Source organism: Hyperolius riggenbachi, chromosome 2 (assembly GCF_040937935.1).
Source record: "Hyperolius riggenbachi isolate aHypRig1 chromosome 2, aHypRig1.pri, whole genome shotgun sequence".
NCBI lineage: Eukaryota > Metazoa > Chordata > Amphibia > Anura > Hyperoliidae > Hyperolius > Hyperolius riggenbachi.
The window spans coordinates 333,454,018-333,469,336 of NC_090647.1; the positions used below are offsets into that span (position 1 = coordinate 333,454,018).

General features: G+C 40.4%; 1 protein-coding gene across 2 annotated transcripts in view; it reads left to right on the plus strand.

The window, feature by feature from the left end:
* The window catches only part of AATF (apoptosis antagonizing transcription factor), a 228,590-nt gene that overhangs the window by 176,496 nt on the left and 36,775 nt on the right, over positions 1–15,319 (plus strand). Inside the window, exon 12 of one of the 2 annotated variants that reach the window (XM_068269364.1) lies at positions 5,543–5,601. The exons of the other annotated variant lie outside the window; for it this stretch is intronic. Within the exon in view, the coding sequence (XP_068125465.1) occupies positions 5,543–5,594 (52 nt within the window). The 3' untranslated portion in view covers positions 5,595–5,601. Of the gene's footprint in view, positions 1–5,542; positions 5,602–15,319 lie in introns of those variants that run through there. 2 annotated transcript variants of the gene reach the window in all.

A 15,319-nucleotide genomic window follows, 5' to 3' on the forward strand; every position in this document is an offset into this window, starting at 1 on the left:
ATTCCAAAACCCTCGAGGAGCCTTTTACGAAGGACGAGTTGGGGGTAGCTATTTCTCAAATGCCTGCAGGTAAGGCTCCAGGCCCGGATGGATACTCCTCGGAGTATTACAAGAAGTTTATGCAATTAATTTCCTCTCATCTTTTAAGGGCCTTTAACACAACAACAGAGATGCTGCTTGACCAACATTGGTTCTCCTCTCAAATGTTGGAATCATCTCACTGTCATCCACAAGGAAGGGTAGGACCCGGCTCAGTGCCAAAGCTACCGGCCAATTTTTCTTCTAAATGTGGATCTCAAGTTGTACTCTAAAATGTTAGCCGATAGACTGGCTCCCCTGCTACCTAAGCTCATCCATCTAGACCAGGTGGGTTTTATTTCGGGTCGTGAGGCAAGGGATAACACTATATGTACCCTTAGTGTGTTGCACTGGGTGGGGTCCCGGTCCACCCCTATCCTGCTTCTTTCCACTGATGCGGAGAAGGCATTTGACAGGGTGGGTTGGGACTTCATTGAGGGAACTCTGCGCCTCATTGGTCTGGGTGGTATGATGCGCAAAATTTAAAGCTAATGGAGTCTTGTCAGAGACATTTAATATCCAAAACAGCAGCCGCCAGTGGAGCCCACTTTCCCCACTCATATTTGCATTATGCCTCGAAACTTTTCTCTGCACAATCCAAAATAATACAGACATTAGGTGAATGGAACTTCCGAGATCCCAACATAAGGTTGCTGCTTACGCAGATGACATGCTATTTTATCTGACCAACCCACACGTTTCCCTACCCAACCTCCTCTTAGAATTTTGTAAGTATGGACTCCTTTCAAATATGTAAATAAATTACGAAAAAAGTGAGGCGATGGGAGTTCTCCCCCCTGGATCTCTCAAATCTAACATCCAAAGCAATTTCCCATTTCGATGGCCTCTGCGTTATATTAAATACTTGGGGGTACATATCACCCCAGACCTGAGAGACTTGGGGCCATATGCAATTCACTTTTTTCACCTGTGTTTTCTCCTAGGCGATATTTTTAAACTTGTCAGTAAAATGCTTTTTAAGCCACCAGAAGGCAAGAAAATTATTAAAATAATTTTGATAGTACTTTTTCACCAACTTTTTGGTACTTTTGTTAGTTGAAAAGTACTGGAAAGTTATTTAAAATCAAAGATGAAAAATTATCTCCTAGGTGCAAACTCAGGTGAAAAAGAGAATTGCATCTGGCCCTCGGTCTCTAACAATTTCACACCTGCTCTAGAAAGAATTAAACAGGACTTACAAAACTGGAACAAACCACAGTTCTCCTGGTTTGGAAGGTCGAATATTGTAAAAATAACAATCATGCCACGGCTACTTTACCTGTTCCAGACCCTACCCATTTATATCCCGTCCTTGTTCTTTAAATCAGTTACCCAAACTTTCTCCAAGTTTATCTGGAATGGCCGTAAGCCCAGATTGAAATATCAGATCCAGGCGGCAACCAAAGAATTGGGGGGGAATGGCTGTACCTAACCCTAGACTTTATTACACAGCTCCGGTTTAAATCCGTATTAATGATTGGCACAGGCATGCTGACCATAAAAGATGGGTGGGAATGGAAGCGGAACTCATGGTGGACATACACGGTGCATTTCTTTCTTATCAATCAAGCCACTGATGGGCTCGATTGATAATATCCGACAGGTCCGATCACGAATGGATCGATTCTCTGCTCGATTCCCGCCCGCGGACAATGGCAGGGAATCGAGCGGAAGATAAGCGGTGCCGGCGGGGAAGAGCGGTAATCTATTCGAGCGGACGTGCGGCGGGAGTCGATCCGGCGGCTAATCAAGCCACCGGATCGCACCGTGTATGCCCACCATTATAAAGGAGAATTTAAATAGTGTAATTTGGGCCTCCAAATCTAGGAAAATATTATATCCTGCTGCTTCTTTAATTGCACACACTATTAACACCTTTGCTAAATATAGACACTTGTCTTTTGTGTCACCCTGGCCTACACCGCTCCTTCCCATCCTGGATAACGCTTCTTTCCCACCGGGCCTTTCATCCAGGAGCTATTCTGCCTGGTGGGGAGGCCCGGTGCTACGAGCTCATCCCTTACTCGAGAGTGGGGACTAGGCACGCCTTCAGACATTGGGTCAGATTACTGACTCAAAGAATTTAGATCACTGGAGCTGGATTCAGTTTACGCACTTTTTTATCCCAAGGCCCTAAATCTAGTTTTACTGGACCCCTTACCATCTTTGAACAAACGTGCCACAGTGAAGGTCAGATACGGGGAACAGTCTCTTTAATGTACTCTTTGCTAAAGTATTCTGTCACACCATATGCCCCATTCAGAAACAAATGGGAGCAAAATCTAGGCATCACATTTAATGATAAACAATGGGATAAGATCTTGGTGTTCTCTCACAAATCATCCATTGCCTCTAGAATTCAAGAATCTGGGTATAAAATCTTAACCAGATGGTTAACTCCTTCCCGCTTACACTCCATGTTCCCTAACACTACTAATTTGTGTTGGAGATGTGGTCAGGAAAACGGGCACCCTGATACATATATTCTGGTCATGTTCTAAGCTCAAACCATTTTGGTCAGCGGTTAGAGGCATTATGCATGTATTGACTGATTTCCGTCCTCCTGATGCTCCAGCTCTTTTCCTGCATTCACCAAAACTCCTGGTCCATCAGGAGGTATAAAAAAACACTAACTAGACATCTAGTAAACGCAGCTAGAACACTAGTCGCTAGGCATTGGAAATCAGTGAACCCACCCACAATTGGAGAATGGCTTAGATTGATAGGACAGACACAAAAAATGTAAGACCTCACAGCTACACTACATGATAGGCATGGGCAGTACTGGAAAACTTGGTTTGGATGGTTTGAATTCCAAGAGACGCAACACTACCTATCACTTCTGAATAGCTAAAGGACTAGGAACATATTTATCATGGCAGGCTTGGAGGTCCCTCCCTATCCATCTCTCTCCCCTGGCAGGAAGGGAGTACTTACTTTCCTATGATGGGTTTTCCTCCGGCTTACTCTGGGTCCTCGCCACTACCACTCAAACTTATTTTCTCACCTTTTTCTTTCATTTCTTTTCTTTACAATTATTGTCAAGCGTTTGTAGTAAAATGGGAAGGGCATAGTGTTTTGGATGCCCTATGGACATAGGTCCTATGTAAGCCTATCTGTAGAGGCGAGTCCTGCGGCCAGGACACATCTGGTAAACGTAATTCCAGCTACTATATGCTCCCTGGTGTATGATCCCTCTGGGCCCAGGGTAGACATAATATTAGTAACAATTGTTTTACCTGCTGTGTTGAATTTGCCGTGTACATCCTTTGAAATATGACTGCATCTAGGTTGTCCCTTCCCACCTTTAGAACTAACTATGCATTCTTATTTATATGTTTGCGGAGCCATACTGGTTGATGGCTCTCCATGTAAGCCTACATTACATAGTCATTTGTTTACATAAGCCTGTTCATATACTCCTGTTATATCATTTACTATGATACCTGTGACACTTTTGTTAAATGTTCATGTATTTTCTAATTTCTTTTTTGAAAAATAAAAGAATCTTTACAAAAATATATATGTATATAAGAAATACATATATACATAGTCAGACAGTAAAGTCTGATGGGAAAATTCATTTAGCAATATGATAAGCATGATAACACTAATTGGGGGAAAAATAAATAAATAAAACATTTGGGGGGAGGGGTTTTGGGTGAGTACATAACCCCTGCAGCACCTTCTGAGAACCTCCTAGGGCTCTCTGATCACTAACTAATTTTGATGGTTTGCCTTGTAGTTCTGACCAGTTTTTAGCTCCAGTTGGCAGCTAAGCTGGTAATGGCACACCATACAAATCCCAATATGCCCGAGGGCTCTAAAAACAAGTACTGGACAGATGCATTTGCAAATGTCACATTAAACACTAGTGTCATTGGCCCCCAGTGGAACTGGGAAAGACCTATGGAAATTGCATTGCCATGATTGGAACTAGGAGGTGTAGCTCAGAGCAGGTCTGGTGGCCTCAGCAAGTCCTGGGATGAGGGCAAATTTGCAGATAGAAAGTAAAGACTTGGAAGCTCAAACCCAGTTACATCTCACCTGATATTAAAGTAGAAAGACTTAACATCATTCCAGGATCAGCATTAGGGCTATGGCCCACTAGAGCGTTTTTAGCTGCAAGTTGGAATAGCCAGGGATTCCAAAAGCGCTAGGCTAATTAAAGTCAGGGCATCGGTGTCCACAGAGCGACTGCAATTTGCAGAGATTGCAAAAGCGGTTATTAACCCCAAAGCAGGTGAATGAGAGGCTGGCAAAAAGGTTTGAATTTTTCAAGCACGCAAGCAGAAAAAGATAAATTAGAAAATTCCATATGTCAAAAAGTGTACGTTTACCTTGCAAGGAATAATATGCCATGTCTGAGATCGTAACTGACTGAGACTGCATATATATTTTTTTACAGCTTGAAATTGGACCAATCATAATAACTTCCTGTCAATTTTGATTTGGTCCAAGTTCATGCTGTATGATTTCCATAACATTTACATGGAAATTAAATGCAAAGAGAAATTAAAAGCATCTCATTGATAATCCCTAGGTGAAAGTTCTGACAAACCTTGTTAACATTTTGGGTTAAAGAGTTTTCAATCGAAAAGGTGTGTACGCTGCTTTCCAGTGGGATTGTGAGACAGAAAATCGGTTGTGTCTAGGGAGATGTACGTCATTAGCTTCCTTCACAGTACACCTGTCATGAGAGAAATATGGACGTTACTGGCTTCCTCTAAAAGAAATGCTAGTTTTCTGGTTGAACTGCTCCTCTGGCTATCAGTTACCCGACTTAAATGCAAATTGTGTGTTGACAAACCTAATCTGTATATGTGTTCTGGGGTGGTGACTCACAAAGCGCTTTACCAACAAAGCTACTTGTTAGTTATCTATCTAACACATGTGGTTATTAATATTGGGTGGGTTTCTTTGCTTTTTGGCGTAGTGGTATGGGATCTAATCACCAACTTGTCCTATGACGAATTCAGTAGGTGACATAGAACACCAATATAGATTTTGGTTTTGTACAAGAATATATGAATAATTCATGCTGTAGCACCAGCTCAGGTTTAACCTGCTGTAGAGCTAATTTATATTTTTTTTGTTTTTCATTAGGAGTTAATTTATTTTTCTCTTTACGTGATCTGTTGCAGTTGGACCATTCCTATTTATCACTTCTGAATGCTTGATTATAACATCTTTATATACTATTGTGCAGGAACATTTTATATGTGGTTCATTTGGACTATAGATGACAAAGTTCTCTTTTTTTATCTCCTTGTCAAGACATAACTCTATTATACTGCAGTATGTCCTCCAGCTCCCTCCATCACACCTCTACATCCCTAAATGATTCCAATTTCCAGAGTCCTGTACAAATGCTTATTGCAGCTGTCAGCATTATCCAAGTTAATTTCTCTCTCTCTCTCTCTCCCTCTCCCCTTTGTTGTAATGTATCTGGATGCATCCCAAGTTGTATTTTTGGACCGAGATCAATACCTAGGGGAGCAGGAAGTTTTTCATGAAATGCAGCGCTTTAGTTCAGTATTAAAATAATTTATAACACAAGAGTGCCAGTCATGTAATTTTTTTGTACCAGTTATTGTATTCTTCTTCATACAATATTTCAAGCAAGTGATATTTCTTATAATGTTTAGAGTATTTAGTTGTATTGTGAAGTATGAATTGTGTGTGTTTGGATGACACTTTAGTTTTTGTAAGTAATACATTGAAAATGATCACAAAACATTGAAGCAGGTTTATTTTAAAAAAAAATGAAAATGGAGGGAAGAGAATTGGAAGTGTTGCTTACTGCAGTCATTTTATAACAATGCTTAGAACTGTTTCACACCAAGAGCGTTTTTCGGCATTTTTCCAATTGCTAGCATTTTGAAAAGCTCTTGGTTTATGTAATCAAATTGGATATTTCACACTGTAGTATTTTTTCGTTTTTTTTTATTTTAAATTGCAAAATCCTGCATGTAGGATTTTTGCAGTGAATGCGATTTTTAAAAAAGCAATAGTGCTGTGAATATTGCTTTTGAAATTTCGTGCCCAAATGCGCTATTAAATTGCTCCACAAAGCGCTCGTTGATATAAAAATAATTGACCATTTGCCCTGGACACAATGGAAACTAACCCCTTTCTCAGTTATAAATTATCAGTAAAACACCAAGGCCCCAATTCAATTCACTTTTTCTCACCTTATTCCCACACCTTATCAATAAAATGACTTTTCAGCCACCAGCAAGCAAGAAATAACTCAGAATAATTTAGACTACTTTTTCACCTACTTATGGTATTTTTTGAGTTGCAAAGAGCTAAAACATTATTTTAAACGGAAGATGAAAAATGATCTCTTAGGAGAAAACTTAAATTGGATAAGGGCCTGGGTGTCATGTTTAACAACCAATTGGGTTTATGTTTCTTTCTGGACATAAGTTGTTTGGTTACCACTGGCGGGACAGATAATCTTTTAAATGTTAGATTACTTGTGTCCCTTTTTGCTGAAAATATTACAATTTTATTTTCAGGGTTTTTTTTTATTGAAAATCTTAAGATCATCATAACAACAAAGATTGTTGTGGTCAAGACTGCTTGAATAATCAAGAATGATAATTTTGGACGACCTTGATTGCAAATGTGTAAACGTGCTTCAGAGATTGTTACTGCAAGAAAAAAGTAACAGTCTTTTCTGCTCTCAAAACATTAGCAGGTGGAGCGCCAATAGACATGAAATGTTTTGTAATGTTTCTTAAAAAAATATTAATGAACGGTTATTTGTTCTAAAAGTAAAACAAATATGCCACAAACATTACATGTTTTTTTAGACAAGCACTGATCAGCAGGATTTGGGGGAAAGATGCTTTGCCCCTGCATTTATTCTGTTCAATTTACATAAACTCTGGATACCATCTGTTAAGACTAAACTGGCAGAGAACATACTGGGAAGCTGTAGAACAGATTGATTGCATGTTCAAATAGTATGCCATAGCTGGCACTAGATAATACTGAAACAATGCTTACAGGTAGTTATCTTAAAGCGGAAATGTAATTATGTGAAAGAATTGTTCATCCAGTGGGAAGCGTGCAGAAAAATTCCAATTCCCGGACTTCTGTTGATGGTGCTATAACACAAGGAGTTCTTAAAAAAAAACCACAAACCCTAAATTTCATATTTATTCATACTATGGCCTCAATTCACTAAGATCATGCTGGAGATAATAAAGCAAGAGAAAACTTACCTCCACACAGTAAGAGAGTTATATTATCTCTTCATTCCTTAATTTACCTCCTCTGTAGTTAAGTTACCTCCTCTGTAGTTATTTTCACATGCAGTTAATGAACAGCCGGTCTTTAACTCTGGAGTTATTTTAAGGATTAAAGAGTTAACCTAAAGACAGAAGAGTTAACTTTAGGTTTGCATGAGGTAAAATGTTTCCTGAATACTACATGCCTTATCACCATGGTAACAACTCTAGAAGAGGTATTAAAGACAGGAGATAAGTTTAGTGAATTGAGGCCTATGTCTGTGAATTGTGCTAGAAAATTAAGAAGAGGAAAACAAAAAATAAGGGAAGTCGTACCTGGCGTATTATCTATGAGAGTAGGTGGAGCAAATCATTTAAACTCAGTGTGCACAATATGTTGGTTTTCAGTCTAAGGTCCTGTTTCTATTGCATGTGTTTTTATGTGTTTTTCTTGCATGCAAATTCATCTTTGTTCTCTGCAAATTTTGCATGTATGAAAAAACTGACAGCGTGCAACAATTTTCCAGATGCATTTGCGTCTCATGTACAATGTATTTTAATTGAAAATGTGTAGTTAGATGTACGGGTTTCTCAATAACCAGATATGGATATTGCCCTAGAATCACATAGTAAGAAAAAATGTAGTGCATGCAGACTTCCCCAGTGAGTTTTTTGTCAGTTACTGCATCATTGAAAAGTAGGCTGAAAATCATTGTTTGCTGAAAAGTATCAGTTTCTTCTGATGTGTATAGTGAGCATGAAGTCTGAAAGCAGGACGAATGAGAAATCCCGCCCTGCTAACAACCATGTGGACTGGGCATTTAAAGGACATGCACTATTGTTTATAGCATGACAAACCCTAAAATCATTACAGTTTGTGATTTTTATTTTGACAAAGAATGAGTTTTTCCTATTTTTGCTTTTTTTTTGTGTGTAACCAGCCTAGTGATTTAGTGCAAGAAACAATGCACACTGTAGTACAAATGGAGTATATACTCGCATATAAGCCGAGGTACCCACTTTTCCCCTATAAACGAGGAAAAAGTGATTGACTCGCATATAAGCCCCCCCCCCCCCCCCTTCCAGTATAGCCTTAGGATTAATAACCAGATGTGCCTCCAATATGAGGCATCCCAATACCCAGTAAACCAAAGTCAGATGTGCTCCCAGTATGAGACACCCCCTTCCCAAAGCCAAATAGGCCCCCAGTATGAAGCAGCCAACCTCCCCATAGCCAGATGTGCATCCATGTCTCTGCTAATTTCCCCTCACATCTGCTTGGCTCCCAGCCTCTTCTTGACACAAATCCCGCAGACAACCAGGGACATTGCCCAAGACAAATCTTCCACGCCCTGGAGTCTGGGATCTCAAATGTTGCTAACTGGAGTGCATTTCCCCATGATGGCAGATTATAATTCTCACTAGACAAACAAAGAACACATCAGTAAGGTGAAGCTGGACTCACCAGGGCACTAAAGTACTTCCCACAGGATCTGCAAAGCTGCAGGCAGGGAACATAACTGTTCCCTGTGACGCAACCCATGTCTGCAATAAATATTTTGCTTCCATCTCCTCTGCACGTCTGATCTCCATGTGCACTTCAGAGCTGACTTCCTGACTGCTGCCATCTACTGGGCATGTGCTGAAGACAGCAAAGCATGCAGGGAGATGTAGTTTCTTGAAGCCCGGCATTTGCTTGTAACTTTGACTGTCTTTACTCTGCTCCCTCCCCACATGCTGAAGCCGGGAAATGTATAGTTGCTTCTTGTATTCTCAATGCTCCATCCTCAGTGGCAATGCTGTGCTGTTATGTGCTGATGCATGTGTTTATGTGACAGGCGGCCACACACTGTTATTATGCCCCGGATCTGTATACTGCCGTGGCTGCAGCTCACTATCAGAGCTTCATGATAGCGAGCTGCAGCCACGGCAGTATACAGATCTGGGCATAATAACAGAATGTGGCCGCTTGTCACATAAACACATGTATCAGCATATAACGGAGGATGCAGCATTGAGAATACAAGAAGCAACTGTACATTTCCCAGCTTCAGCATGTCGGGAGGGAGGAAGCAGAGCAAAAACAGTGAAAGTTACATCAAAAGGATTCCTGCTCTCTGCAATGCACGCTCTGGGAATGCTGGGGGACATCAGTCTGTTTACTGCTGCACTACGGTAGTACAAGTATTTAGTGCACACTGTAGTACAAGTATTTAGTGCACACTGTGGTACAAGTATTAGTGCACACTGTAGTACAAGTATTTAGTGCACACTGTACTACAAGTATTTAGTGCACACTGTACTACAAGTATTTAGTGCACACTGTGGTACAAGTATTAGTGCACACTGTGGTACAAGTATTTAGTGCACACTGTAGTACAAGTATTTAGTGCACACTGTAGTACAAGTATTTAGTGCACACTGTAGTACAAGTATTTAGTGCACACTGTAGTACAAGTATTTAGTGCACACTGTAGTACAAGTATTTAGTGCACACTGTAGTACAAGTATTTAGTGCATACTGTAGTACAAGTATTTAGTGCACACTGTAGTACAAGTATTTAGTGCACACTGTAGTACAAGTATTTAGTGCACACTGTAGTACAAGTATTTAGTGCACACTGTAGTACAAGTATTTAGTGCACACTGTAGTACAAGTATTTAGTGCACACTGTAGTACAAGTATTTAGTGCACACTGTAGTACAAGTATTTAGTGCACACTGTAGTACAAGTATTTAGTGCACACTGTAGTACAAGTATTTAGTGCACACTGTGGTACAAGTATTTAGTGCACACTGTGGTACAAGTATTTAGTGCACACTGTGGTACAAGTATTTAGTGCACACTGTGGTACAAGTATTTAGTGCACACTGTAGTACAAGTATTTAGTGCACACTGTAGTACAAGTATTTAGTGCACACTGTAGTACAAGTGAAGTAGAGAAGTGACACTGGAGGAGGTGGAGAAGATGCATTCCCAAATGTTGTTTGGCTTTTTATATAATCTGAAAACGGGTTTCTTCCATGGTTTGGTGGTGTGTTCCCAGTCTTGCTTCTTCACCAATGGTGGAGGGTGCACAAAATGATTTTGTTGTCACTAAACTGGCTTCTCACTGTTAACAGCAAGTATAAGTTGTAATTAAAGAGGAACTGTCACGAAAATCTTGAAATTTAAAACACATACAAATAAGAAGTACATTTATTCCAGAGTAAAATGAGCCATAAATTACTTTTCTCCTTTTGTTGCTTACAGTAAGTAGTAGAAATCTGACATTACCAACAGGTTTTGGGTTAGTCCATCTCTTCATAGGGGATTCTCAGCATGGCCTTTATTCTTTATAAAGACATTCCCTGAAAAAGATTTATACAATGATGCTGGCCAGCCTCCCTGCTCGATGCACACATTTGGCAGCTGGACGGAGCAACTGCCATTCACTAAGTGCTTTTAAAAATAAAGAAAACTCTGAGAATCCCCCTATGAGAAGATGGGCTAGTCCAAAATCTGTCGATAATGTCAGATTTCTACTACTTACTGCAAGTGACAGCAACATAGGAGAGAAGTAATTTATGGCTGGGAGAAATGTACTTCTTATTTGTATGCGTTTTAAATTTTAACATATTTGTGACAGTTCCTCTTTGACCACATAGAAAAAAGAAGAAACCGGCAGGTGACATAGTTCACCTGGCTTCATAAGCATCATTGACAGATGAATTCAGAAGCATCGGCGTTATTTTTGACTCTACCTATAGCAAAGCATACTGTATTCATTAGCTTGGAGTTTTTTTAATAGGAGATTTTCACCCTTGAATTACACCTTACATAAACAGTTAAACCCAGATTTGCTTTAATTTGCCTTTTTTATCTTTACTGGGCCTGATAATGTAAATCAGAAAAAAGAATTGATTTATTAAAGAAGAATTCCACTTTCACTGCAAATGTGCCATACACAATACCAATGCAGTACAAATGTCTTTGTAACTGAAAAAGCATAGTAGGAATTTACAATTCCACATACATGGAATTTAAAAGAGTAAATAACACACAGTAAAACAATATTTCATCTCCTAATTTAAGATTTTATTTTATCTTACCAGTAATTCTAATTTTATTCTTTTATTTAAGAATGTATAAAAAGTCTATAAATGTGCTCAGCATGAATTTGCAGCCAGTTCATAAGTGACTCAAAGCTTGACATTATAATCACTAAATTCCAAAGACAACAGGGTCAGCATAAACTTTTGCCTGGTGCATGCTTCTTGGCTTTTAAGCTACTTTCTCATAGGCCATACATACAGTATATCGTGTGACACAACATCAAAAATGGAAAAAGTTCTGCACAAAATATTGTGTTCAATCGAGCCCCAGAGGTAGGATAGAAGGCCGCATTGCGAATAGGGACAGGCCTGACATCTTCCATAGACACCATGGGCACCGTCTCCGTGAGCAATTGCTCCAAATGTAAAAGAGACTTGGTGTCCCTAAAAGTCTGGATGTCAGGCAGTCCCTCCTTCCTTATCTCCGACCGCCTTTCCTCCGCATTTTCTGCCTCAGAGAAATGTTTCCTAAGAAGGACCGATCTAACAAATCTATTTACATCTCGGATAGTAGAAAATAGGTCAAAATGGTGGGTAGGAGCAAAGGAGGGACCCCGGGAAAGAACAGCAATCTCTTCTGTCGAAAGAACAATGGCAGAAAGATTTACCACTGAATGTGAGACACAGGGACTCCCGGGGACCCTGCGATGCTTCAGACCCGCTCGTCTGGTGTGATCCTTCCTTTTCTTTTGTTGTATTTCTTCGGCTTCTTGTAATAAGAATGGGAAGGTGGAATGTGACCGTTTTTTGGTGGTACAGTAGGAATGGAGGGAATAGAAGGGACCGGCCCACCCCCAGAAGCCCCTTGTTGACCCGAGGCATCCGACCACTCCGATTGGGAGTCGGAGGTCTCGGGAGAACTAAAGGCCACCTTTTTGGTTGGCCTGGGTTTAGGCTGACGAGGTAACTGTTATCACTTGAATTCCCTTCCCCTTTTTTCTGTTTCTGTTTAGTTTTCAGGTTTTGATTGACCGGTGTCTTTTCTAATCAATTAATTTCTGCTATTGCTGTATCAAGTATTGTTTGTATCCTTTTCATATGCATTAATTTGGTTTTAATTAAGGGGAATACTATTGATTCCTTCCTTACATTTTAGCCACACCTACCACCACTCTTGAGTGTGAACCAGCAAAAGATTGTGATTGGATTCACCTGTGTTGGGGGTGGGTTTTAGACTTTCTATTCACTGTGTCTTTTTAACATGAACTTGTGCTATGATTAAGGACCTGTGAGTCCCAAACATGTCAGCTCCATGACTGGATGGCTTTTTACCTGTATCAATAAAGTTGGGACTCGATTGAACACAAGATTTTGTGCTGAACATTTTCTGTTTTTGCTGCATATTTGGGTCAAGTCGTCTGGTTCCAGCACCATCTTGATGTCCGAGGTGTAGCGGAATTCACCCACGTGTGACACAACATGCTGTACTGATGTAAGCAAACTAATCATACTAAGTGGAATGTGTGGTAGCACTGGAATTGTTACTGGTCACAGCACCATTCAAATAACACATCAGTAATCCCAAAGGGCCAAGACTCTTAAAGTGGACCCAAACCAAACATTTTTTTAATTCAAAATACTTCGTTGCACCACTCTGACACATACAAAGATAAATAAACACTCATTCAATCCTATGAGCATTTCAGTGCATGCTTTTCAGCCATCTCTTTTTATAACTAGAGTTATACAGGTGGCAGCCATTAGCAATTCCTCCTTTGCTGGACACCATCTACTCCAACAGTTTGCCGGATTCTGTCCCGGCAATATGAAAGGAAGGGAGGGGTTTCTCCACTAAATGTAAAATATTTTATATTTGTCATTATGCAGCTGAAAAAGGCTGCTATTTATTATTATAAGTTAGAAAATAGATTTTATTTCTGAAATCTTGTATTTTTAATTTGGGTCCACTTTAAGGGTCCTTGAAACATTGAGAAAAAAAACAGTGCTGACTGTAGTACTTTGTAAAGCTGGTACCTGGTCCTTTTCTTCTTTCTTCTACGAATATCCCCTCTTTAACCACTTCTGTGACAGTGGTAAATATTCTTCTGCTGCGTTCTTCCAAGATTGTCATCCCATCTCTTGTGAAGAGATGTAAATGTATCATATTTGATGACAAAGCTGCAACTTACTAACAGTTCTTATATTTGTATTTTGCTGGGCAGATGGCCACAAATGATAGGCATACTTGCTAAATATTTGGTGGCAAGGGTGGAGGATAATAAGAACAAAGGATCAGTGGAAGGCTTCCTGGTCAATTTAGTATATGTTTTTCTGGAGATCACCGATCTGGAGCTATTTAATTCAAACCTGTTTGTGCAACAGCAGCAGGTCTTTAGACTGCCTTTACCACTATGATATATGTTCTGGATGGCCTAAGTGCCCTGCATATGGGACTTCATTTCCCTTCAATTGTGTAGGTTGCTAGGTAAGGGCCGGTTTACAAGTAAGCCCATTACTGGACTGCTTCCCAGAGCGGATGGTCTGTATATAGAGATGGACTCTTTATTGAGCCTTCAGGTTCTGTGGGGATCCCAAGGAAAATGTCTTCTGTAGCTAGGCTGCCAGGTTTTATTTTTAGATGCATTGTAGTAAAGGACGTACCATGTAACTGTGGTTCCTATTGTTTTTGTTCGGGTGTATGGCATGGTAACCTTTAGGGACATTTAACACTGGGGAGGTGCAGTAATTTTACTGCAGCCCAATGAAAGTCGATGGGGCCATTCAACTGATGCGTTATGATAGAAGTGGCGTTTATCCCGCGTCCCCGGCGCAAGGACAGATTTACCTTACTGCGCAGTTCCGTGGCCACGTGCGGGTAACCGGAAGTCATGTAAGTCTATGGCGATGCAGGGTTGTTCAAAAATTAATGCGGTTGCGTTGCGGCATGCATGCACATTTACAATACGCTTCTGTATTTCCAAAACAGGAAGTGAGTGCAAGCGTCACTTCCTGTTTGGCTGTCAGCCAGTAGGGGATTAACATGTATTAATGCGGTAATCACCAAAGGCCAACCTTTGTAGATAACAGGAATCCAGCGCTGGATCACCCAAATCCTCCCCCGACAAGCTTGACAAGCGAGGATTTATTTCCCTTGCCGAGACCCAGCACAGGGGCAGCAGCTGCTCTTCGTTTGGGCTAAGCGGAAATAGCCAAACCCGATCATATCCGCTCTGCTGTGCAGGCGCAAAAGGACTCGCACCTGCAAAGTAGAGCGGATTGTTCAGGTTCGGCTATTTCCGCCTTAACCTGAATGAAGAGTGGCTAGTGCACCTGGATCTCTGTAGGTAAATATTTACCTCGCACACTTCGAGGGACCCTGACACTTGAAGGGAGGAACGGAGGAGGACTGGGGAAGCCTCGTTAGGATCTGGAGGCTTCCCCCTCCCGAGGTAAGTATCCTCCAGAGGTTTTTTTTTCCATTACAGGTTTTCTTTAACTTCAGATGCTGTGCTTAGAAGGCATGCTGCTGTGACAAGCTCAGAGCTATCTTAGAATGTGTCCATGTAACTTGCTGCATGCTTGTGCCCTCAGTCACTTTACAGTTTTTCAAGTCTTCCAGATTAGAGCTTTTACCTCATCCTTCCTAACACAGCTGTTTTAGTTGAGACTTCCTGAAATGTTTATCTTTTCTGAATTCACAGGTTAACTTGACAGATAGAACAAGACTGCATATATGCAACATTGATTTAATCGGTTAGAACAAGAGCAATATTTTACCTTGTGATACCTTTTAACAGCATCATTAAGGCCTCTCATTACTCTTTTATTAGAGACTTGCTCTGTTTCTTATCTGATTACAGACTGAACATAACTCATGGCACTGATTTGATCTCTTGTTGAAGGGGATTACAGCTTTGTATTAACTCAGATTGACACGGTTTATAATTCGATTGTTGATACCCAGC